At 45.4% G+C, this 25,397-nt stretch overlaps 1 protein-coding gene across 6 annotated transcripts in view; it reads right to left on the bottom strand.

Moving 5' to 3' along the window:
• Positions 1 to 25,397, bottom strand: part of GRIP2 (glutamate receptor interacting protein 2) — a 240,834-nt gene that overhangs the window by 40,103 nt on the left and 175,334 nt on the right. For all 6 annotated transcript variants that reach the window (XM_062636970.1, XM_062637007.1, XM_062636980.1 and 3 more), the window contains 8 exons: positions 16,887 to 16,967; positions 13,372 to 13,507; positions 12,429 to 12,574; positions 9,653 to 9,739; positions 9,285 to 9,360; positions 8,615 to 8,760; positions 3,832 to 3,979; positions 2,966 to 3,135 (listed from right to left, as the gene is read on the bottom strand). In XM_062636970.1, the coding sequence (XP_062492954.1) occupies positions 2,966 to 3,135; positions 3,832 to 3,979; positions 8,615 to 8,760; positions 9,285 to 9,360; positions 9,653 to 9,739; positions 12,429 to 12,574; positions 13,372 to 13,507; positions 16,887 to 16,967 (990 nt within the window). The remainder of the gene's footprint in view (positions 1 to 2,965; positions 3,136 to 3,831; positions 3,980 to 8,614; positions 8,761 to 9,284; positions 9,361 to 9,652; positions 9,740 to 12,428; positions 12,575 to 13,371; positions 13,508 to 16,886; positions 16,968 to 25,397) is intronic.

Consider the following 25,397-nt stretch of genomic DNA (forward strand, 5'->3'; position numbering starts at 1 on the left):
TTATTCAGCTAAGCATGAGCAGCATCTCACAGCGGAGCATCACTGCAGCCACGAGTTATCCCAGAGCTCTTAACCTTGCACCCACGTGCACTGACTGACAACACCCTCCCCAGGATGACATCTCCTCCAGGCTCTGTGTTCTCCAAACTGCCTACAAGTGCAAACCTGGCACAGGGACTCAGATTATTGAGTGAGTCCACCCAGAGATCTCATCTAAAGGTCATCTGTAAGTGCCTTTAACAGTGGAAATCCATTCTGTGTGCGTGCATCATAAACATCAAATCATTTAGGTCAGGTTTGCCAACCAATAGAGTGATTGTATTTAGCCTGCTAAACATTCAATGAGTTTAGCACTTAGTCTATCAAGCTCTTGAAAAATACACTTCCAGCTCTGAGGCTTTTATTTGTGGATTTAAAAGCAAATTCAGAGCCAGGCAGCTTTTAAAAACAAAAATCAAATTAATACATGTAGCTATAGTGAGACAAAAAGGAAAGTGCTTAATAAAATTAAACACTTTGAACATGAGGGACAGGGCTTACGGGCATATATACAAAATCATTTAATCCATTTATAGTAATTAAAGCCATTTGTCTATAAATTCTTAGCACATATCTGACAACAGAAAGAAAAGCACTTTTGAAACTCAGATGTCAGTGCATTTGGGAAGAGAAGAGATGTTGGACAATTCGGTGATAAAACCATCAGCCTTCCCTAAGCTTTCACACATCATCCCTGCCTGAGGAAACCCATCCATCCCAGCACCGCTCCTGGGCACCATCTGCTCCTGTTGGTCTTGTGAGCAGGGCATAATCCTCTCCCAAACTCTCCAAATACCCCTAGAGCCATGGAACTGTTGGAACAAGTCCAGAGGAGGCCACGAGGATGATCAGGGGCTGGAGCACCTCCTGTACGAAGACAGGCTGAGAAAGTTGGGGTTGTTCAGCCTGGAGAAGAGAAGGCTGCGTGGAGACCTCATAGCAGCCTTCCAGTATCTGAAGGGGGCCTATAGGGATGCTGGGGAGGGACTCTTCATTAGGGACTGGAGTGATAGGACAAGGGGTAATGGGTTCAACAGGTTAAAAAGGGGAGGTTTAGATTGGATATAAGGAAGAAGTTCTTTACTGTGAGGGTGGTGAGGCACTGGAATGGGTTGCCCAGGGAAGTTGTGAATGCTCCATCCCTGGCAGTGTTCAAGGCCAGGTTGGACAGAGCCTTGGGTGCCGTGGTTTAGTGTGAGGTGTCCCTGCCCATGGCAGGGGGGTTGGAACTGGATGATCTTAAGGTCCTTTCCAACCCTATTCTATGATTCTAAATCCCTGCTTCAGCATCAGGCTGTATTCTTGCACGGCTGCTGCAGCTTCAGCTCCCTCTGCACCTCCTCAATAACCAGATTTTAACTGCATGAGAGGCTGCTATTGAAAAACATAGTACCAAGCCCCATACAGGCACACGCTGGAACGGCTGAACTGCACCGCAAGTGCTCAACAGAGTCTGCACAGTCTCCTCTCCTCATCTGCTTCCCCCAGGCTTCACTCTCTTGGCAATCATGACAGTTTGCTTCTGCATGGCCTGCTTTTCCTTACTGCCCCTGTTTGTTTCCCTAAACCCCAAGCAAGCAGCCTGTGGAGCTGGCATTTGGCACCACGAGCAGAAGGCAGTGCCTATCCCGGGTCCAAACGCAGTTTTGGTCAGCCTTGGTGCAGCTCCTCTGCTGCTCACTATGGCCGGTTACACCACTGAGGAGCACTGCTCCTCCTGCCCAAAGTGCTCTCCTTCATGTTCCCACCACCCCCATCAGCACTGCTGAAGGTTCAAGTCCAAGCAGTGGTCTCCAACCACGCACCTCTGCCTTCTAACAGCCACATGGATGAACAGCATCCTTCCCTGCGATCCCCAACCATCTAAAGTGAAAACAGTTGTTATACCCCTTATTTTTCCTATTCATGTGTTGCAGCTCTTGTCCCAAGTTTATGTTCTGCATTTCTATCACAGCAAACTGATCTGATGTATGGAGGTTTGGGTAAACAGGTCCTGAACACACCGAGCTGTCCTTTCATGGATCCTTCTTCTCCTGAGCTGCTGCTGAATTAATGTATTTTGAATGAAGATTAGGAGCAGGGCACTAATGGAAGGAGGAGAATAGCTCATTTTAACAGCCATTGAAAAAGGATTATAGCTTTCCATTTTTTCTTGGGCACAAAGGTCAAGTCATCCACCCCCCTTGTTAAACTGCTTCAATTCTGCACAAATCGGACTGGACATGCAAGAGATTTAATTCTAGACATGGAGATGTTATTAGATTTTATGTTTCACTGCATCATGTTAAAGAAGACAACACAGATACTTTCCTCCTCTCTCCAAACTGCCCAAGAAGTGAATGGAGAAAAGAGCTGTGCCCAGGGCTACTGTGCACAGTATCATTAAAGACACAAGTGACTGACAATGGTTGCAAAAGGGGCAGTTACAGATGCAACCACCCTGCCGATGGCTGATCAGACACAGCTGTCACTCAAAACAGGCTGGTCTGGAGGATGCTTACAGATTAGTTTCCTATGGAGGTCCAGCACGACCCTGCCTAGCTACTGACAAAGCCTTACTGGGCATCAGCAAATGAAATCTCAGCTTGGAAATACATTTGCTAGCACCAAGGTTGCTTTTTCTCCCTCTCCATTAAAGTCTCTTATCTGAGGTACTAAGGAAGCAGTTTGCACAGCACTCAGCACTGCCAAACTGTGGGATTCCCAACTCCAATTTCCCCATTCAAGCACAGATGTTACCTTTTTTCCCTATTCACATCCTTGAAGAACATCATCTAATCACATGCATTTCATCAAAACATCATTTTTTTTCCCCTCCACAGATGTCTCTGGAGTCTGTTGCCAGCATTCAAAAGCAGCAAGAACCCCAGTAGGGACCTCAAGTGAGTTTTGAGGGCGACCAACAGTGTTTGCAGAGAGGACTCACCTGTTTCAGGAGGTTTCAAAGGCAGCCTGCTTTGGTGAACAGGTAATATCTCCAACTTCACGTTTTCTGAAGTGGCAGCTAAAAGCTGAGTTGCCTCTAACAAGGAGCAGTGCTCTGTGCTCGTGCCATCAATGGAGAGAATATGGTCACCAACATGCAGCGCGCCACATCTGCAAAGGAAACAGCGAGAGAGGTAATTACACACATGGCCAAAATCCATGTCCTTACACTTGGGAGCAGACACATGCAAAATTCAACTGTGAATTATGGTGTGAATTCCTGTGATTTTCTTTCATATGTCTTTTTCTTACTTCCAATTAGAAACTTGGGTTCGAGCACTGCCCAAAATACCAACTAAGATGGTTCATGCTTGACTCAGTGCTGAGGGTGGCTTGGAAAAGATCTTTCAAGCATTTAATAGTGCCTACTCAGTTAGTGGGCTTATGCAGCAGCCTAGATAACTCCTACGAGCCAAGAGTTCAGCTAAGCAACATGACTAACCACAACTAGGGGTGCATAACGGTTTGTCATCCTGTATCCCCATGTGAAGGGTGACTAGCTGACTTGCCCATCAGGAAAAGGCTCTAGCCAGAAGTTTCCAGAATAGGTTTTTGCCATTGCACAGCTCCAGGGCAGTCAGAGCTGAGGTTTTTAAATCAGAGCTCAGCTTTCACATGCACTGAGTTACATTCCTGCCCACTGAGGAGTGTCTACTGCTGTTAGGTCACATATTTTTAGTGCTAAGAACATGTGGACATGGGCATTTCAAGGAGAGGCAGCGAAGAATGGTATATAAGTAACAAGGGAACAAAAAAGCAGCGGAGAACGGAAAAGCAGAGCTAGGAGCAGCGCGTTCAGATCTGTACCTGTCCACCACACTGGCAGGCTTGATCTTGTCGATGACAATGACCTGTTTGTTCCGGTGCATGGTTGTTGTCAGTGTGATTCCTAGCGTAGACCCCGGATTCTTTGCTATTTCAACTAGTAAAGGACCTGAAGCATTTGCTACAGTGTCTGTAAAACAAGAGAGCATCTGAAGACACTTTTCATACAGCCTTTCCCATTCCTAAAAGCAAGGGGTTGGCCAATAGGGCTGACCTGTCATGTATACCATCAGCGAACCTGTAGTTTGGACATCCTGCAGTCTGTGCCATGTCATAACTTAACAAAGATGTAAGCTACTTAAAGAAGTAAATTCAAGAAGCAGAACTGATTCTGCATAGAATATATATGATAATGAAGACACAGTACAACAATTCACTCACGAAAACAACCCCTCTTGGGGTAAAATAGCAAGATCAAGGAAGAGATTGCTCAAAGGCAGCAGTCACATCAACAGCATTAAAAGCGCAAAAAAGGAAGATCAGAAGGACGCCACTGTTATGAGCTTCTTCCCAAGCAAGCAAGAAAGAAACAAGATCACACTCTCTGAAGTACTCAGAAGTCTTGTTTGCTGAAGACCAGCACACGAGTCAGTCAACTCCTCTGTGCTTCAGCACCAGCTTCAAAACATCACCGCCACTGCTCATCCCAGCTCCTCCAGTGCGACAGTGGGAGCAGAGACACAGCACTGCCTACCCGCGTGCTTACAAAAGCCTCCTCTTCCCATCAGACAATACAGGGGTAACTCATCTTTAAAAGATGCACTTCTGCAAGAAGCTTAATAAGTGCTGAAAGGAAAACTATGAAACTCCTACCAAATTGCTCCTGTTAGCATAAGCCTGCACAACACCTATTCATCTCTTCTGGGGAAGGGGGAGGAAAAAGAAAGCCTGTGTCTCTGGCTGATTAGACAGAAATTCCCTCCACCTCTGTTACACGTTTGCTTCCAGATTACCTAAAGCCATCATAAAGAGGATGGATTCACAAACGTGTCATCACCGCCAGACATCCCACAACCAGCACCCTATGCATAGTTTTGACCCCCTCACAAAACCATTTCATGAAAACCCAGCCATCCACTTCGAAGGAAAGCCAGCAGAGCCCTCTGAAAGCTTGATGCCTCCTCAGCCCTTAATTATTCATAGTAAAGCTTTTCCCTTCCAGAGCTATGCTCCACTAAAAATGCTGATGCTACTTGGCTCTAAAACTTGATGCATGGCTCTCTGAGAAACGGAAGCATTAATGCAGGTCTCAGAAGCCGAGCTGCACTGAGGTCCTTCCTGAGACTTGTTGGAGATGCTGAGTCTATGGAGACAGAAAACACCTTTGGAAATTTCCCCCTGGGATAAGGCAGGGGATGTTCAGGCTCTGGTGTACTCACAGTGCCCTTTTTCCTAGCGGAGGAAGGAGGAAGAATGAGCAATGTTAAAGGTTATGTAGCCTTCAAATAAAACACTGTTTATTCTCTGTTGAAACAGACCACTGGAGAGGTCTGGAGGCCCTGGCAAAAAGCACAGCCCCAGTTCAATCAAAAGATGCATAAAGCAGCCAGTTAAAGCCTGTAGAAGGTGCACTTCAGCCTTCGTTAGCAAAGCAAGCACCAAGAGATTGAGGATCTCTTCCAAGAGTAAACACCAACTATGCCTTGGTTTTGCAGCCTATGTGTGTCCAGCACATATCCTCTGAGGAGGCACACAGACTTGCATTCCTCCAGCTGAAGGAAAGGAATGAAAATAGAAGCTTGCTGGAGCAATAGACCTTCCTTTGCAAAGGAAATCCTTGCTCCTCTCAGTTTTACACAGCTTCCAAACTTATTGACTTTGCCAAGCGATTCCCAGGGGGGTCTCAGGACCATGGTGAGAAGAGTGAGCTCTGGGTTCATGCCAGAATGTAGGTTATCAATAAGACTGTAGGAAATCACTGTAGTCTTGCCTCCAGCCCAGTTCCTCCTCCCACCGCACAGAGCACAGACCACCCCTCTACCCCTTTTAATTCTCATCTCCAGTGGCATTGATACGAATTGCTCCAAATCTATTTTATAGAGGCATTTGTTGAGGAAATACCAAGCCAAGCCTCTACTAATTATTCTAGGGAATGATTTGGCTCAAATCAAAGGTCAAGAGTCTGCAATTTAGCAGTACTTGTGAGGCGTGATTAACGTGGGGCTATTGCACCCAAGCTAATTTAAAAAGAAACACTGAGAGGCCAGGGCAGGAATTGCAATAACCTTACTTAGGGATTCAATTGGCATTGCTGTTTTGGCACCATGAAGTGTTTCTGCACCATCACACGGCTGCAACTCACCCAGCACCTGTGGAAAAGCCATCCCTGGCTCTCCTGTGTTTCACAGCAAATCTCACCCTACTCAAAGCAAATTCCCTTCTTGCAAGCCAAGAGAGCCTGAGAAGTTGTTCTGAAGGCTCAGGGCTCATGAGATACTCAACTCAGACTCTGCTCAGTGTGCAATGGTGGCCAGAAATCCCGCTGTTGCAGAACAAGCATCACTGAGGCCAATGACACCAAGTTCAATGTGGATACAGCTGCTTGCATCATTCCTCTGGGGTTTTGTTACCAAGGAACAGGAAAACCCCATGGGCCTATGCTGCCTTCCATGGCTGTGCAGGTTTCCATGTAAGGGTTTGAAAGTGGTTTGCAAGCAATGAACTGCTCTTCCCAGAGGAGGAGGGTACCATGTTACAGATTGGGAAACTGAGGCACAACTGTCAATACATACTGGTTTAGTGGGTAGTAAGACAGGGTCCAGAAGACCCCTTTCCACCATGCTACCTCCAGCACCGGCTCTTCCCTTCCCTCATCATTTTCCTGTGGCTGGTAAAGAGAATGTCTGGAGCAGTTGTGATTTGGGGATGATACACTCATCTCCCATTGCAGTTATTAGCTGTTGCCTGGCAAAACTGTCTGCAGCGATTGTTTTCAGCTACACATTCTGCGTCATCTTACCTTAAAAGAAAGCAGGGCGAGTATATCTCCTTACAGGGTCAGAGAGAAGAACTCTCTTTGCAGAAATTATCTAGGAAAGGGACTGGTTTTGCATCTTGGGAAGTATCTGGTTCACTGTATAGCAACACAAGATGGAGAATCACTGCATAAACCCCTGCCATCCCTCTGTGTTCACTCAACCCTAACAGTTTTAGGTGGGAGAGTTACTCAGGAAGAAATACCAAGACACCTTCATGGCTTTTTTTGCTCCGAGTCAGGTTAAAAAACAATCAACTTTCTGCAACACAGGCACCAGGGGATCACACAAACAACAGAACCAAAAAAGCCTCCCATTTCCCACGCACTATTAATTATTTGCTGTTCAGACTTGACATCTCTGTGCACAATCCCCCTTTAAACCTGCCTATTCCCTCCCCAGGCAGGGCTGCCAGCCTGCATGGAGAGCAACAGACATTCCTTACCAACCATTGCAGTTACCACAATCACCATCGTATAGAAAGGGAGCCTGGAGAAGCGAAGGGTCCTGGGAGATACTAGAGCAACTTCCAGTGCCTAAAGGGACAAACAGGAAAGCTGGAGAGGGGCTTTGGACAAGGGCCTGCAGGGACAGGCCAAGGGCAATGGCTTTAACCTGCCAGAGGGGAGACTGAGATGAGCTCTTAGGCAGAAGCTCTTCCCTGTGAGGGTGCTGAGGCGCTGGCACAGGGTGCCCAGAGAAGCTGTGGCTGCCCCATCCCTGGCAGTGTTCAAGGCCAGGGTGGACACAGGGGCTTGGAGCAAGCTGCTCTAGTGGAAGGTGTCCCTGCCCGTGGCAGGGGTTGGGGCTGGAGGAGCTTTAAGATCCCTTCCAACACAAATCTCAGCTGCAGATCCTTTTCATTTCCCTCCTCACTGACAAACAGAAAACAACCTGCTACCACAGACTCCTATCCCTCATTGAATCCTAGGCTTAGATATGCTGGTTTGTGAGATCTGCAGAAAAGACTCCAACCTAGCCCAGCTTGCAGCTTCAGTGGAAGCAGAAACCCCTCTGGAGACATATATGCAACATCAAATCTAATGCACAGTTCAATGAGCTTCCAGAACCAGCACAGCTTCAGACTCTGTGGTAACCTTAAACTCACTAATGACAGTCCCTGCAGCAACAGCTGTGTATCACAAAGCCAGCTCCAAATGACTTTACAGTAGCTAATAATAAACCCTTTCCCAGGGCTTAAAACTAAAAATCAAGTGAAGAAAAGACCCACCAACCCTCCAAACCCTCAAGCTTCATATCTACAGTGTAGAACACGTTTCAGAAACACTCATCCTCTGCCCTCCAGTAAATTCTGCCTTATTTGAGGTCACTCAGTTGATCACCCCTCATATATTTCTGAAGCAGATCTGAACTAATGCTTCTAAGAAAGGGAATAACTCCAGAATTAAGCAGGGTTAAAATACAGAGCAAACTCCAGCCGCATCAAGTCTCTGCGTGCTTGCAGTTCACTCTGCTGCACTCATTTAATAGCGGTATTTGCAGTGCTGGCACAGCACTCCTGCCCCTTTTAACTCCAATTTCTCCTATTCCATCTTTGCCTACATTACAAAACCCCTCTTTTCCCCCTCCTCTAAAACCAGTCATCATTCCCATCAAGACACACATGCATTCAACTAAGCCAGCTTTGAACTTTACCCCCTACACACCCATGTTGGCAGCGCATTGCTCAGCAATTTTTCCACTGAAACCGAGTATCCCGGTTACCGTGTCTAATCCCACATACTTCTCAGCAGTCAGAGCAAATGCCACCACACTCATCTTGGCCTTACCCATGATGGTCACATCGTACTCGATCTGGAAGAGAGCCTCCTGGCTGCACTGGCGCAGGATGTTGAGGGCATCAGCGTGGGTCATGCTGTGCAGAGGGATCCCATCCACACTCAGCAGCCTGTCCCCAATTTTCAAGGACCCTTCCCTGTAGAAAGCCATGAGAAAAAGACTTTTTTGTGTATATATATTTATTTGTATTTAATTTCTATACCTATACATAATATATATTTAATATTTTTTTGTGTATATATATATGTGTGTGTATAGATACATACACACACACATATATAAAGTCAATTAGTCAATAGTTTGGGTTATTTATAGTACCAGCTCCATCACATTAAATTAGCAGCAGAACAGATAGAAGCCTCCTGCTTTCCAACACAGCATCAGCTATTCATCTGTACAGGGTTAATTAAGAGGCTGCCTCTGGAAGAGGATTTTCTGCTTATAACTATAATCTCTACACATGGGTCAGCCTATGAGTACCAGATCCATCCTCCCTGCACACCACAGGTCCCACACCACCCACATCATTGCACACCACCAGCACAAGAAGCCTTGTAGAGGCAAGCAAGGAGGACAAGCAGGACACACATCCAAAAGCACATTGAGGGCTGCTGGTCTGTGTGGCCAAAGCAGATACTGGAGGTGTGACACGAGCATTACCTGTCTGCTGGACCACCCGGCCTCACATAGGTGAGCACCAGCGGTCTGGACTTGTGCCAGTCTTCATGGGCTCCCCCTGTAATGAAACCAGGGAAGCCATAAGTCACTGGAGGTTTGAAAGTCTGAATGAGAGTGCTGAGAAAGGAGAGACATTTATCACGTAACAGCTGACACAGCCTGAAAGCAAAAAGACTGCCCTGGATTCAGCAGCCACAGTCCCTGATGGCTGCGTGGGATGCTGCCCAGGACACACTTTTGCTTCTTAGCTGAGGTTTATGATATTCACCTTCCTACATTTCTGTTCCTGCTTCCTAAATCACCTCTGCCAGTGCTTGTCCCCTCTGGTTTTCACTGGGGAAACTACTAACCTCTCAGCACGAAGCCAAAGCTGTTGCCTTCCTTGTAGAGAGACACCTCGATGGTTTTGGGAATAATGCCAGCACTGCTCTCTGGCACTGAAGGAAAAGAAGAAGACCCAGTTACCCCCAGATAAATCTTTTTCATGCCACCCTGCAAAATAATACCATAATTCATCCAAACAGCATTGAAATTGAAGTCCAGCCCAATACCCATATTGTACCTTCCCTGTTTGGATGCAGAGAATGCCCAACCCAGAACTGTGAACCTCCATCAGAGCCAACCATTGTGTTCCAGGATGATTTTGCCAGCTCAGTGTTGCGCATCTCCGCTCAAATTTGTCTTGGTTATACTCTGACATTCAAGTAAAACCTTCTCGTTTATCAACTGGCTTTAATGCACTTGGCATTACTCAAAAGCCAGAAGCTTCTGCTGCAGATGGAAACTTGTTTAAAAGACCAGCAGCAGCGTAAAGAATCCAGTCACCAGCTGACCTTAAAGAAAATGAAAATCCTAAATCCTCAGTGCAAAAGGTTGGGTTTTGGGTTTTTTTCCCCTACTTCTTATATTTTGACTTTAAAAAAAAAGATTAAGTGAATCCTTTAAACTGATCCTAGGGCAATTCAGTAATTTTATGTTAAATACACAGTGCTATTTAAAGTTCAAAAGTAAAGAGAAAAAGAAAGAAACTGTTTCCATCCCTTGCCACCCCCTGCTATTTAATGATTTATTGAACTACTGCAGTGAACATGGGCCAATTTCCTCATCTTTCCCATCCAGAACTGCACGCGGCATTTCAGCATTGTCCCCTCCGAAAAGATCAATTCCTAATCTTCAAACCAAGTGCAGTGAATGGCCACAAGGATAACCATTAAAAAGCACAAAGAGCTTGACTGCAGGCTGAAGCTGAAGGATCCCTTAGGCACGTCCACACTAGCACTTCCCCTTGGCTCAGGAAGCAGTCCTGCACACTTGCCACCTGCACCCAAATTAGGGTTAAACTGACCCAAAAGACATCCAGTGGACACATGTTACCACCTTGCAGGCTTGGGAACCATAGGCAAGGCCAAATAAACCCCCAAAACACTGTCCCCCAGCTGCTGTCCACAGACTGCAGACAGGGACAGCCTAGAAATACTCCTGAAGGGAAAAGCTCAGGGCACAGGAAGGCTCCCAGCTACAGGGCAATACTCACATAGCAAGAAAAGGGTATAAAGCATCCACAATGAGTTCAGAAACCATCCAATTTCTGTCCTAAAGCATCCAAGCATGAAGTTCTGCAGCAGCCTTTCATAAGATTAGCGGCAAGCGTGGAAACCTAAGCTGGTGTCAGTGCAGGGCTTGGTTTATTTATGGAAGAGATGATATGACACAGTGGCCTGAAAACTAGGCATGGACTTGCAAAGTCTCTTCCAAAGCAGGAAATTACACAGTGGGGAGAAAAAAATCAAACACACAAGCACAAGCTATTGAATTGCACTATATTTCTACTCTCTGCCCAGGGAAAGAGAGAAAGAGATGGGTGCACACAGCAGTAACAAACTCTCATTGCAGGTAAAAGCCCACAAGGCAATAATGGACACTTCCCTCTATTTTGCAGTGCTTCTTTGTATGGATTAGTCATAAACAGCATCAATAATCTCATGGGAGAGAAGTCACTCTTTCAGTGTGCTCTTCCTGCTCGCTCAGAGGTGGGGAGATCTTGCACCACTGCTATTGATTGAGCCACGCGGTATTGGCACTGCTCCTTAGCTCATAAGTACAGCTTATCAGGTTCCTGACAGTCAGGCTCACAGCTAAGAAGAAAGGTTAAGAGTTGCCATCTCTAGTGAGAATAAGACCATGGAAAACTTGAGTCACAGTTTGTTTTACCAGGGCTGTATGCAAAAGCTAAGAAACACAGCAGGAGAGACGGGGTGATGGAGATTCAGCTAATTCAGATTATATTCTTTTCTTTACATGGTCACTTGTATATTCAATACTTTTAACGTAAAGGCAGGAGTTATAGCAAAGATATGAAGTGTAACATAGCTTCTTCTCTGGGGCAAAATGCTTAGATTTCATCAGTTTTGGTTTTCCTGTCATCTCATTTTTAGTTTTTCTATTTCTTCTGCCCAATCATCCTTTGATTGATCTGGGGAACAGAATGAGTAATAACTGGGGACGAGATCATTTTCACAATGGAAAGCCTGTGATGACAAATCGTCTCGAGGCACTTGCTTTAATCAGAACAAATGAGGGCAAGAACACATAGTCTCCCACATCAGGATGCAAGCCCTGTGAGCTGGGTTTGCCAGTTTCAGCTGGGGGTCCTAAACTGGAAAACAGATTGTTTCAGCTTCCTTTCTGAAAACACATCATTTCAAAGCATCCTGAGGAATAACAGCACTTGCCACTGTTCAGAAAAGAGGATCTGGCAATACATGCTTAAGAGTGAATAAACCTCCTGTAGCCACGCTCCAAAAGGGGAAAAGAAAAACAAGCTGAAGCAGCATCAGGAGGCAGATTGGCCTGTGCTACTGAGTCACTCCAAGGCAAGACAGACCTAATCAGCCATCTCCTGCCAGTGTGCATGAACAGGCACCCACTGTGCTGGAAAAAAGGCCCTGCTCTGACTGCACACAGCTCTGCAGCATCCAGCACAGTGCTGCGAGCGGATGAAGGCACAGCGTCAAAATGCCCCTGGATACTGCCTAGTCCATGCTGGTTAATGCACAAGCAAGTCCATCTGCACCCCAGGACAAAAAGCAGCCAGGAGAAGAGTAGTGTTATCAGAGAGGCACCCACCGGCAGGCGGAAGCTCATACTCTACTTCCAGCACTACCCTTTCACCCACGTTCTTCAGTAGGCTGATGATCTCGTCGTGCCGCAGCTTGGTCAGGTTAATGCCATTCACTGACTTGATGTAATCCCCAACATTCAGCTGGTCACTTCTGCAAAGAAAGCAAAAGGAAAACAAAGGCAGTGGTAGCACAAAGTCTCTGCTACGCTCAGCCTGGATGCTCCTGGCAAACCTGTGGTACACGGAGGACTTTCTGACCAAGCCACCGGTGCTGGGCTCATCTCATCCGATTGCACGTGCTTGCTCTCAGAGGGAAGTGCTAAAATCGAAGGCATCTATCTTTCCTGTTGGCAAGTGCTCAGATCTGTACATAAAGCAACAATCGCAGTCTACGTCTTTACAACCTCTCTTTTTATTGCTCAGTTCCCATTCATGTAGGGCAATCAGTCAAAGAGAAGCACACCGAGAGCTGTCTGAACAAAAAATCCAGCAAGGGAAAAAGGAAACATCATTCCTTTTGCCTGTTTTCTGCAGAATTGTTCAATTACTCCTTCCCTTTCTTTTCTTCTTGGAGCCTTTCTTCTCCCATTCTTTTTTGAGCCAGGGTTACTTACCCACTCAGTATTCAGAACAGATACAATATTAAACCACTTAGCTTGATCAAGATGTATTGTACCACGCAGCCCTCCTGACAAGGCTGCCTAATTTCACAGAATCCCAAATACCCCTACACAAAATTTCAGACATAATAGCACAGAGCATGGGAAATAACTCAAAATAGAAGATGTTTGACTTGCTAAAGCAACAACTTTACATTCTGGGGCACTTGAAGAAAGGGACTTGGGTGCCAGCTACGTTAATTATAACTATATTCACTCCATAATTAGAACACGCAACTTTCCCTCTCCAGTTTTACTGTGCTCCCTACACCCCATTTCCATTTCTCACCTTGCAGCCAGTCCTCCTGGCCTCAGGTTGGAGACTCTGGGCTTTCCATCTTTGTCTGTGCCACCTGAAATAGTTAACCCGAGGGTGCTTCCTTCCTTCTTTATCAGCTCCACGATGGTGACCCCTCTAAACTCCTCTGAAAGATCAGGAATACAGACAGACATCTCAGTGGAAGGCACGTTCCTCCCAATCCAAAGGACACCCTTTTCCTACAGGTAGTGGGAGAGCAGACCTGGGATGATTTGTACAATTAGCACAAAGAGAAAGCTTCAGACACACAGAAGCGTGTGCTGGTGGACCCACAGCAGTGGAGGGAGAGCATTTGCATGCAGGTCTGGTGAGCAGGACCAAGTGGGACAAAACAGAGGAGCGAAGGTTTGTGATAGAATAAAAACCTTGGCAGTGGTAGGACTCAAAACCGGGGTGATGGGATCTCAACAGTGGTTCAGGGACAGCAGGGACTATGCTCTATATACAGGGGGAAGGGTGATAGGAGGGCTACATGTCAGTCAGTCGCAGTTACCAGGTAGGAGGATGCTGTGGACCTGCAGTAGCTGCCTGGATGAACAGAACAGGGTGGGTCTTAAACACTGTGATTTAAAGAAATTCACAATACAGATGGGAGGTAAACATAATGCAGAGAGAGGTGGGATCCTACCATCAGCAGGGGAAGGAGGGGAAGCATGACCTTCACTCATTTACAGCAGTTTCCCTGCTCATTTATACCTGGTCGAAGTCAAGCTTCCTCCATATTGCCTCATCTAATTGAAAACACAATCACTTCTACAACATAACTGGTTCCACGTGCGCTGCCACCCAGGACAGGTATGGCAGGGTCAGGATTAGGGGACACCATGCCCACATCCACTGCACTGTTACTGCTCCCCTTTCTGATGCAGGCAGCATAGATTTTACCTTCTTTCAGCCCAAGATGACACTTGTTTGTCCAGCACCTATATATAAGCCCAACGTGATGCCAGTGTTCATAGAATCATAGAACAGTTAGGGTTGGAAAGGACCTTAAGATCATCCAGTTCCAATCCCCCTGCCATGGGCAGGGACACCTCACACTAAACCATCTCACCCAAGGCTTCATCCAACCTGGTCTTGAATGCTGCCAGGGATGGAGCATTCACAACTTCCCTGGGCAACCCATTCCAGTGCCTCACCACCCTAACAGTAAAGAATTTCCTCCTTATATCCAATCTAAACTTCCCCTGTTTCAGTTTTAACCCGTTACCCCTTGTCCTGTCACTCCAGTCCCTAATGAAGAGTCCCTCCCATTACAGCCATGTCTGGGTTTACAAAAACAAGGTCCCTAAACTAGTCTGACTTCTGAAGCAGGAGAGCCAGAACTAGCCCAGGGAAAGACAGAGAGCTCCGCAGGCTTGGCAAAAGGTAGCTCTGCATTAATCCAAACGATGGCACCCACACTCTTTGGTCGAAGGAGAACTAGCCCTGGGGCAAATCAGACGACTTTCATGCCTTGCCAGAGCCTCCTCTAAGAACCCTTTGCAGAATTCACCTACAACATGATCCATCCACCTCCGCTCTCTCTGCTGTTGAAATCTCCCACAATTCTACAGGAGAAAACAGTCTCCCCTCGCACAGGGTGTCTTTCTCTGACGGAAGTGCAGAAGAAGGTGGTAATGGGCATTGGAAGCCCATGGCAAACAGCAGACCCCCAGCTGTGGACTAAAACCCACACTGCAAGCAGACCAGGAGCTTGTTTGCACAGCAAAACCCACCAGGCTTAAATGAGATGCTCTGTTTAGAGAGGGAACATTTAAAAACTCTTGCACACTATGATTTCAAGAGACCCTATTGAAGATAGCACATTAATGCAGAAGATCCATCCTGGTGCATGTTTCCCCCCTACATCCTCTTTCACTGGGAGAAAGTGCCATTTGGCACTGTGGTGCCTCATCACTAGCACTTTGTTCCTTGTCTAATGCCACCACAACCCCTTACTTCACATCCTGCCCTGTACTACACCTATTTTGTATAACACTTCCAAGGCTAATCTGTACACTTGATTAATGTGAGTGGGGAATCTCTTTGCAATCCAGCGCCAGCCTGGAAAGCATTTAGGCACTGCTGGGCACCCATTTAACATGGCCCTGGCAGCTCGTTGTAAAACATCAGGTCCACGATGCTCCTGCTCTTTAAACTCAGTTTTGATCCCTTGCCAACTACAGTAACTCAGTTTTCAATTCACCAGGGGCTGCCAGAAACTTTGTGGAGGCTCCCCGCTGGGCTGGAAGGAACACCATCCAGCTCTATCCTGCAAATTTCCTCTCAACTACAGACATGACTGATCAACACAGATGGTGCCACAAGGGGAGATTATTAGCTCTTCAATGGGGTTTAATTTTGAGCCTTGATAAGTGTTTAAAATGAGAGCTCCCAGAGTGCAATTACCCATTGTTATGGGTTCAAGGAGAAATCACTGCTCTGAAATAAGGCAAGTCCCCAAGAGCAATCTATTAAGGTAAGCAATAAGGGATTTTGACCAATACCTCTATAAATCTACTGCTGCTATCACAGATGTAAAAGCCACCTGGTTAAGCAGGATATGGTCCTTCAAGAGACAGTCTTTAAGTTCTATATGCAAATACTCTTGGATTTCTTCTACTGGCATATATGCTTGGATTTTGCTGCTCAAAGCACCCCAAGGCAGGAAGAGCACACCTGAGTTTTGCCCTCCCCATTGAGATGCTGGAGTTGTTGGACATACTGGCTCTTGTGAACAGCGAATCAGCCCTTCTTCATCAGGGCTGTGGGACAGTGGCAACATATTGCAGAAGTCCCAAAGGATGCAGAATATCCCCTAGAAAAAATGCTGGATGATGAAGCAATGGAAAATGGCCCCTGTTTCCTCCCCATCCCTTACAACACACTAAACCAAACCTATGGCTGGGTCATTAATAGTCAGGAGTCAAAATGAATCCATGGGCTTTCTTAGGAAGAAGATGAGTTGTCCAGAGTAGCCCATCCAAACCTGCTGGCATGCTGTGGGCAGATAAAGCCCAGCACCAACAGAGGCAAATGTACCACTCTTTCTCCACACCCTCTTCAGCCCCCAGAGGTGTTTCTGCCTGAGAAGGTTTATCTCACACACAAGTCTGCTGTGACTGACTAGATACCAGAACAAACTTAGTCACACGTGGGAAATACACAGCTTGCCAGGCACTGCCAGTCTCCTGCCCTGCCTGGTGAGCTCAGATGTGGCAACGCTTCTTCCCCATCTCCCTTGCTGCTGTTTTCCTCTTTGTGGTGTTAGCCACACAGACATAAGCGTCTGCTTCTCCATAACCATCATCAACAGCTCCACACCAGACTCTGATTTTACCAGTAACATGCCACTCATTGAGATCAGTTGCTTCCATCCATTTCTGCCCTCTGGCAAAAACCTTGCTGATAGATGCACCAAATGGGTGGTTTGGGGGGGTTTACCCATTTTAGGGGTATCCAGGTGAAGTGTAATGGATGCCTTGAGCCAACCCCTCCTTTACCTGGGATGCTTTGCCTCCTGGAGACCAGGGCTGTGTCCATCCCACCAGAGTCTTTGCTCCCTTTTGAATAAGGGCCATCGTCTGTGAGCAGAACAAAAACAGAGGCTGAAATTAGTACCAAAAGCTATAAACAACAGAACCAAAGCACTTTAGAAAGTTGTCCTGGTGACACCAGAATTGGGATCACATCCGCATGGCAGACTGTAGGCAAGAAAACACATTACCAGCCCCAGCTCTGCACTGTGCCATGTGGGCTATCTTACTTCTAAGAAAGGGAGGGAAAGAAATGAGGTGGCAGTAACATCTGATTTATTCCTCTTGGAGCTAATCTGTTAGGGGAGAACAAAATTCCCTTACTCTTGCAACTATGTGGAACAGCTGAGGACAGAGAAAGCTGTGGCATTAGTCTCACAAGTTTTAAGCCTGTCATTATGCTTGTGAGGAAACTTAGAGTCTTTGGAAATAGAGTTATACATCAGGACACTAACAGGGCACTAAATCACTATACCTGAAGGAAATGGCCTATTCTTATAGATCCCATTATTTCAAAGTCACATTTTCCTGCTGCTATTCCAGCCTCTGTACAACATAGAGAGCACCTTCTGTTAAGTAGTTTTACACACAAAAAAAAGTCAGAGGAAAGAAAAAATAGTATTATACATCATAAATGCATCATCCAGCATCAGCTGAAATTGAAACATTAAGTAATTAAATACCTTTGTATTCACCTATTGGAAGACTTCTATATGGCACAGAGATTATTTGTAGAGAAGGGAATGTGCTTCTACAGACTTAATTGCCATCCATCTAAAATGTGCATTTTAATGGCATTTCCTAAAAAGCTGGTTCTTTGCCAGTCAATAATTTCCACTAACCATGTAGCACCAAATAACTCCCATTCTCAGTGACCACATTCCTGGATTGCCCTTCCCAATTCTTCAATAGCTGTAACAGCTTAGAAGTTGTCTATGATAGTATAAATACAGGTTACTGAAAACCTTATCCTCTTATTCCTGTCTACAGCCCTTAAGTAACTTAAACATAAGTTACACAGAAGTTTTTGCCTTGCTGCGTACAAAGGCAATGACTTTTGCTCAGCCTGTGGCTTGTTCAGAGAAATCAAAACTGATGCTTAGTTTGCTGGCAGCCCACTTTGCCCACAAAACAACAGCATAAATTCAATCATTGTGGGTTACACTTAACCACTTGGAAGGGAATTTTGCTCAACTGAGCATATTTTTAAGTAAAATGAAATAAGGTTCCACCTATAGCAATTTCCAAACAAGCAAAGATAACTGAGTTTTAACTCTTGCTGCCCAGCTGAAGTAACTTCACAAGTTGACAAAGCTTTGACTGAACCACATCTGCACTTTCAAGCATAAAAGGTTTCGGCTGAAAAATAAACACCATTTAGTTTTGCAGCCCATAGAGGGCCGATGTAGATATCCAAACCCTGGACTCCTGCATCACTGTGAGTGCTTTTCCATCACCACTGTACTGAAACAAGAGCTAGCACTTGGCACTAGACTGTTACCAAGCTATGCCAAGCCATTGCTGCCAAAATATATTGAACTTTGATACCTAAGCATGCAGGACCTCTGTGAATCAGGGGAGTGAAGCTCTGCCTTTGAGAACAGGTAGGATAAAACAGCACTGTCCTGACCATGGAGATCTTACAGCATCACTCAATACTGACAGCAAAAGCAGCAGTCCTTGGCTGGAGAATCTCAGTCACTGGTTTCAGATGAGTGCTGGTACAGCCTGGCATCAACTCTAAGAGCAGAAGGCTTGAAAATGAAACTTGCATTTTTAATAGCAATGGTTCTTTGGGTGATGGGGAGACCAGTGTCAGGGTTAACCTGGGCTTAATGACTCTGGAAAGAAGTTTCATTCACTTGGGACTGTTCAGCTCCAGCATCCATTTTTATAAAAATATTAAAAAAAAAAATTATATTAAAAAAAAAGCAAAGCCCCCATCCCGTCTCTTCTTCAGTGGCTGTTTGATAGTGGTAAAGATTCAGAGCTTTCAATCTCTGCCACTGTTGGCATCTTAATTTCTCTCTCCAGAAGGGTTTTCCTACTATCCTGCCTTACCTCCCTCTGTCATCCCACGCTTTGCAGAACTGCAGTCAGAAAACATGGATGGTTTGGGAGTACAAACAAGGGGGCATTTCCCAGGGGAGCAGGAGGACAATGCCCATCCAGCTACTCCCTGCTCATGCCTCTCAGCCCAGCAGCTACAACCGCCCTTTATTTCTTTCCCAAAGGCAGCAGCACACTGGAAGAGGAACCCCAAAACAGCATCTCAAGATACCCAGCATGAGGTTGTGTTATCAGCTCTGGAGATAAGTCTGCAAAAGGCACCCGCAAAATACCCTGAGATATCTGGGGCTGGAGTCTCTTAATGCCACTGGAGCATCAGTGTGCCTTTGGTCACACAGGACACTGCAGATGGCGAGGACCACCCCAGCATGCTCTGCGTGACAGCGCTGCTGCCAGCTCTGACCCCAGGTAACATGCTTGAGGCGGTAAAGGTCTGCTGATGCTGCAGACGGGATCCCTGCCTTCCTGGGAAACCACGCAAGATGGTTCGAAGCCAACTCCATAATCTGCTGGCGAAGTAAAGCAGCCAACCATCTGCTTCACATAAACACGCAGCCCTGGACCAGACAGCCACCAGCACCCTTCTGTGCTTAATTTCCCCATTGCAACCCCGATCAATACATCGATATGGAACCCCAATTTGCTAACCGTTACCCTCCCTACCCCAATAGCTGCTGGCAAACGTGCCTTGGCTTCCATTTCGGCAATCAACCAGGTTGCCTGTGCATTAACAACAGCTCCCACCAGCAGCCAAGTGGCCAAGAAATGTTGGCAATTAGCAACATACCCCCCCCCCCCCAGCATAGTCCCACACTGCTTCGATAACAGCCGTATCAGCCGGCACGTAATTAGCACCGCAGCTCCCCTTCCTCTATTGCTTCTCCCTTCCAAACTCAGTTGATTATGTGAAAAATGTTTGGTTTTTTTTCACTCATTATCTGGCTAAAATGTTTGAACAGGAAAGGAAGCTGCCACACGCCGCCTGCCGAAGTGTGAATTGGCATTTGCTTGCATTAGCATCCCTGCCGCGCGGCTCTTTGTTCATTTTCAGCTGATTTCCTTCTCTGCCACTCAAGCTGCTGTTAATGGAGTCACTTCTTTCTGAGCTTTTTTTCTTTTGGACAGGGAAGGAAGAGATTTTGTTTTTTATAATAAGAAATTCCTTCTTTTTATGCTCTTAGCTCTCCTGCCTAGCACACCATCGACAGAGGTGAGACTCGTAACGAGCCTGATTGCTCCATCGGCCCAAATCGCAGCACCCGCACTGAAAATTCATGAGTCTCTCTACTTCCCAAAATAGGGAAAATAATCCTTTTTAAAAGCCTGCATGGGTTCTTCTTTCAAGCAATCAGTGCTGCAGCCATTAGAGGTGTATTTTTCAAGCTTTTCTAAATCTTTCAGAAAAGCCCACGAAGTTCACAAGACCCTCAATAAAAATGACAACTCAACACTTCCCATCCATTGATCCCATGGGAAGCTGTGACAATATAAAAAACTTCCTTTAAGTTCTTTGACACTAGTTTTTGCCATTTCAAAGTCTTAGTAACTTCTTCTCTAAGGAAAGAAGAGCTCCTAAGTCCCTCCCCTACACATGGCCTTGGACTCTCCTCCCAGTAGTATGCATCTCACCCAGTGACAAAAAGAGAAGAGAGAATCCCATCTCATTCCCTCAGAAACAAACTGGACAGATGAAGGAGTAGGAAAAATACCTCCCTGCTTCAGCAGAAGTACCAGGGGCAGGAAGAAGGGAAGTTGAGAGCAAACTACAGCATCCTGCCCTGCTGCCAGACCATCAATGGCAGCTCTAAGCAGGGCCTCTAGTCCATGGCACCTCCAGCCAGGGCACACTGATATGTTGTCCCTGAAGACAAGAAAGGAGAGGGAAAAATAACTGTAATCCAAAAAGGAAGAGAATAAAGCCAGTTAAGAGGAAGCATGGATCTGTGCAACAGCCTCCCTGTCTGCCATGCCCCAGGGTCGGTCCTGGTAGCAGCTTTTGCCTTAGGCTGGGTTTTGTTGGGTTTGTTGGTTTAAGATTGAGAACTGAGGCATTGATAGGAAAGACAAGTTGCTCCACAAGCAGCAGAACTTGGCTTCCTGATTTCTCATGGCTGTCTGAGATGTGGATTCTCTTAGGTCTAACAGGTTGAATTTAGCTCCCTGACGTTACCCTCTCAACCTCTCCAACATTGACTTGCTGCCTTTCTGAGACACCCCATCAACCCCTCCTTTTTCACAGAGCCACTGGAGATTTCCTGGGCCAAATTCTCTCTCTGCAGCAATCAGCAGCAAAACCAATCTCAGTAACACCATGACTTAGTTAAATGCCCAATGGCTTGTGAGCACAGGCACCAGATCTCCTGGCACTGGTTAAGTCTCAATCCAACCTCTGTTAGAATGGAAAAAAAAGCTTCCTCAGAAAGAGCACTGATTTGGGAGTTCATTATCCCTGTCTGTGGGGGAAAAATGAAGGGTACTTTCATTTAGGAGAGTTATTAGTCTATATTATTAACAGAGATCACCTTTTAATGAAAATAGCATGGGCTAAATAAGATTCTGTGACAATTAGAATTGCTGTCTGCAAGTTATTCAGATTCCTGGATCGCTTGAAGACAGTTCCTGCAGGGAAAGCGCATTAATCTTATGGGAAGACCAAGAGGTAAAACCTCCCATTTGTTTAATGGAAAAAAGACAGTTGGAGACAGTTATTTTGCTATAGGGTAATTGCACTCCTTGTTTAGAGAAATGAATACTAAAACAGCATTAAGAACCCAAAGCTGTTCACGCTAAGGCAAGCTGGTATTTTTTGCTAGAATAAAAGCACGAGGTTGGAAGCAGTAACCCAAATGACTAAAATTAAGTGTGATTTGATCCATTTTGAGAGAGTTATTTCTCTAAGTCAAGGGAGGCATTTGTCTGTAGTGAAGCAAAGACCGGTTAAGGGTACATGAGAGTGGGTCAAAGCAGCTAGAGATGGTTCAAAGTGCAGCTGCCTGGAAGCCAGTCTTCAAGGCATGTGATATTGAAGATATCCGAGTGCCTGATGATGCAGACATGTACTTCAAAACCGGAATATAATCATCTATCTGTATCTTTAGGCACCTAATCATCTTTTAAAAGTTGTCATATTACTAGAAGGAAGGGAGGAAAAAAAGACACCTATCCATGCACAGCCATTCTGAATCTCAAATTAGTGTTTAGCTCCTAAATCACACAGCCTCCCCGACAACCCGGCCAGGAGCTTTACCATCATTAGAGTACAGTAACATAATGCTTCCCACCTCTTCCCAGGCTGACATTCAGCAATAGTTTTGGGTTTGACTGCAAGGCTGTACTCAACTAAACCTCCAGCACATCCCCCTAAGGGCAGATGGGTTATTTTAGGACCTCTGCAGCAGGCTGGAGATGGTTGTGTCAGCTCTGCATGAGAGCAGCACAGCAGTGGCCTCCTATCTTCAAAGCACTCAGCCTTTAATGGAAAAGACAAGCAGATCTGAAGAGGACAGGAGAACTAAAAGCCCCTTTTGAATACTGCTACAGACTGCATGATTTCATGAAACTACTTAATTATGGAGTCCACCATGGCCCAAAAGCTCCTCCTATGTCTCAGCTTCAGACAAGAAACTGTTTGCACCTTCCTCAGCAAATGGCTTGAATTTTCTTCTGCTCAACTAAACCCAAAGCTCCTTAGGCCTTTGGAAAACTTGTACAGGAGTTCATCAAGCCAAATACACATGTTCAGCCCTTTCCCCATCTCCAGAAATGCATCAGAAGTAAATAAATAGAACCCAAACAAAGGGATAAAAAACATCTGCCAGTGATCTCCAGGCTGCTTTTCCTAGAACGCTGTAAAAGCTGAGCTAGAGCACGATCGTACCCTACATAGAAATAGCCCAACCATACAGCAACAGATACACAAAGTCCTCAGACAAAACAGCCCATGCTCCTGGCAAGTGCTTAAAAAACAGGAAGAAAAATGTCCCTTTCTGCTGTAGGATTCTGCAGCACAGTTTCATTCTCATGACACTGTTTTGCTCATTTCATCCCCCATAAGCTGGCCACGGAGAACTTGTCCAGACTTTGAAGATATTCCAAGAGGAAGTTGTACTTCTTAATTTCCTCTCCCTGGTAACTCATAGAATGGAATTCATCCCCCCACGCCCTCATGTCCCCCCCTTCTTTTCTTCTAAAGCCTGTATTCACTTATCTACCAACCCTTTTCAGGCATGTGTAATTTCATAACCACCTGCTGCTTTATTCACAGGAAACAGATCTATAAAAGATACAATAGCTCATTGTTCAACAGAAAACTCCATGCTTTGTTCTTCTATTTTTTTTCCTTTTTAATAAGAAACCAAAATTACTTTTAAAGGAACAATTTGTTTTAAGCAACCATTTTCAACTGAAATGATGTAGATAGTTGTTTGCATAGCAGTGGCCTTTATGAGACCAAGATATGAGGCAGAACCATGCCCCTGTTATCAGCAGGTCAGCTTCCAAGGGATATCAGAACGCATTTCTCCCCTGTTGGCAAGCCCTCAGCAGATACACAACAGTGATGGAAGAAGACTCCTGCTTCCCATGGAGCAGTGAAAAGAGTCTCAGCATTTACTTAAACAAGTAGATGATGTTCTATTTTCTGTTCCTGTCTGTGCACACAAAGCCCATTTAAGTCAGCTCTGCAGAAAAGCCAGGCTTTGGAAAGATTCAACTCACATCAACTTTCACAGGGTATTAAACACCTCCCAAGGACTGATCCAAGTCCCAGAATGAAGGCTGGACGCAGCTCAATGCCAAAATCTGGTACTCCTCATGCTTTTCTTATATACATAGTGTTCCATCAAAAACAAGACATAAAAGGGGAAGAAAAGAGAAAGACACGATTTAAGACTCTGCAGTCAACCTGCCATTACAGCCACGTCTTTTATATACTAGGGACATTCTCCAGTGCTTTGTCTGTCACCCATTATTGCTTTGGAAGCCAGTGCAGAGTAACTTTATTTATCTAATCAGTGCATCTGAGGGAGTGTGCAATAGAGGACCTGGGAGCAGTTCATTTCCATTCGAGCTGTACTGAGAGATGGAAGAAAAACTAATCGAAAAAGTGACCAGAATTTTGTATTAAAAAAAAAGTGTGGGTTTTGTTTTTTTTTTTTTCTTTTTTTTTTGCTTGGCTTTCTGTGAAAATTAACTTCCCAAGCTGTCTGTGCATCCACCTACTGTCCTCTTGCACCTCTGGAACCCAGTGGCCAAAATCCCCCAACCTGAAGGGAAAGAGAGCAGCCTGAAAGCGGATTATAGTCCTTATATATTAAGATTGTTTTGACTAGAAAAGACCCTTATTATTGCTCCCAGCAAAACAAAGAGCTGCTGTGCAAACCAGCTCTAGACCAACTTCACAGCTCATTTTCTTCTGCGTGGCAGGGAAGAGAACAACGGATATGGGATGCAAAACTGTTAGAGATAAATGCTCTTTTGCTCTTCTGCTCACAGAGGAGCTCACGTTATTCTTCTGGAGCAGGCTGTGATTTCTTCCTTTAGTTTAAAAAGATCAGGGACAACTCTTTCCCCATTCTAGTGAGGATAAGCTTTTGTACATTAAGTAAGGCTTAATAAGAGTTTCTTGAAGCATAACATAGGCTGCGTCTTCAGCACAAACAGCCTTTCCCAAACACCTTCACTTTTATTTCCCTCTTCCAAAGCATCCTCCAAAACAAAGTCTGTACCAAAAAGGTCCCTTTTCACTCAGTGAGCCCTCTCCAGTGCTTTGCTTAAGCAAGATTTGAATTCATAATGTTAAAAAACAGAGAAAGGGAGAGACAATTCCCTTCCTGCAACCTCTCCCACCTGCCCAAGCATTTTCAGACAGCTTCATCACTTTATATTTATGAAGAACCTGGCAGGATCAACCATGAAGCTTCTCACCTCCCTTGCAGGTCACATTTGCACGCACACACATGCACTGTATGTGGTAATTTTGTGCATGAGGGACAAGAATAGTGTAGAAACTAACTCAAGGAGATTATTATTTCGCAATGATTCTAGTGCCTGAAATTATGTTATTAAAGTTACATTTTCCAGTCAATCTGGCAATTTCTCTTATTAAGCAGCACAGACTGTACACGGGAGAGTCCAACAGTAAGCTGGAAAGATGAAATATTGCTGACATACTGCATTATTTGAAGAAAGCATCTTTCAAGAGTAAAGATTCAAGTGGAACAAGATGCATTTTCAGACTGATCATTCCTGAATGTTATCCAAGCGAGCAATTGGAATATGGTAAGAAATGACCAACAACGTCTAACACTATTCCCAGGGAAGAATGCCTCTCCTCTTTATTAATCCATGCAGCAGGCAACAGTAAATCCTAGCTGGCAAGGGAATCCCTGCTATTAACTTCATATAAGC

This window comes from Pezoporus occidentalis, unplaced genomic scaffold (assembly GCF_034315485.1).
Source record: "Pezoporus occidentalis ecotype Australia unplaced genomic scaffold, CSIRO_AGI_Poc_V1 ctg114, whole genome shotgun sequence".
Taxonomy (NCBI): Eukaryota; Metazoa; Chordata; class Aves; order Psittaciformes; family Psittacidae; genus Pezoporus; species Pezoporus occidentalis.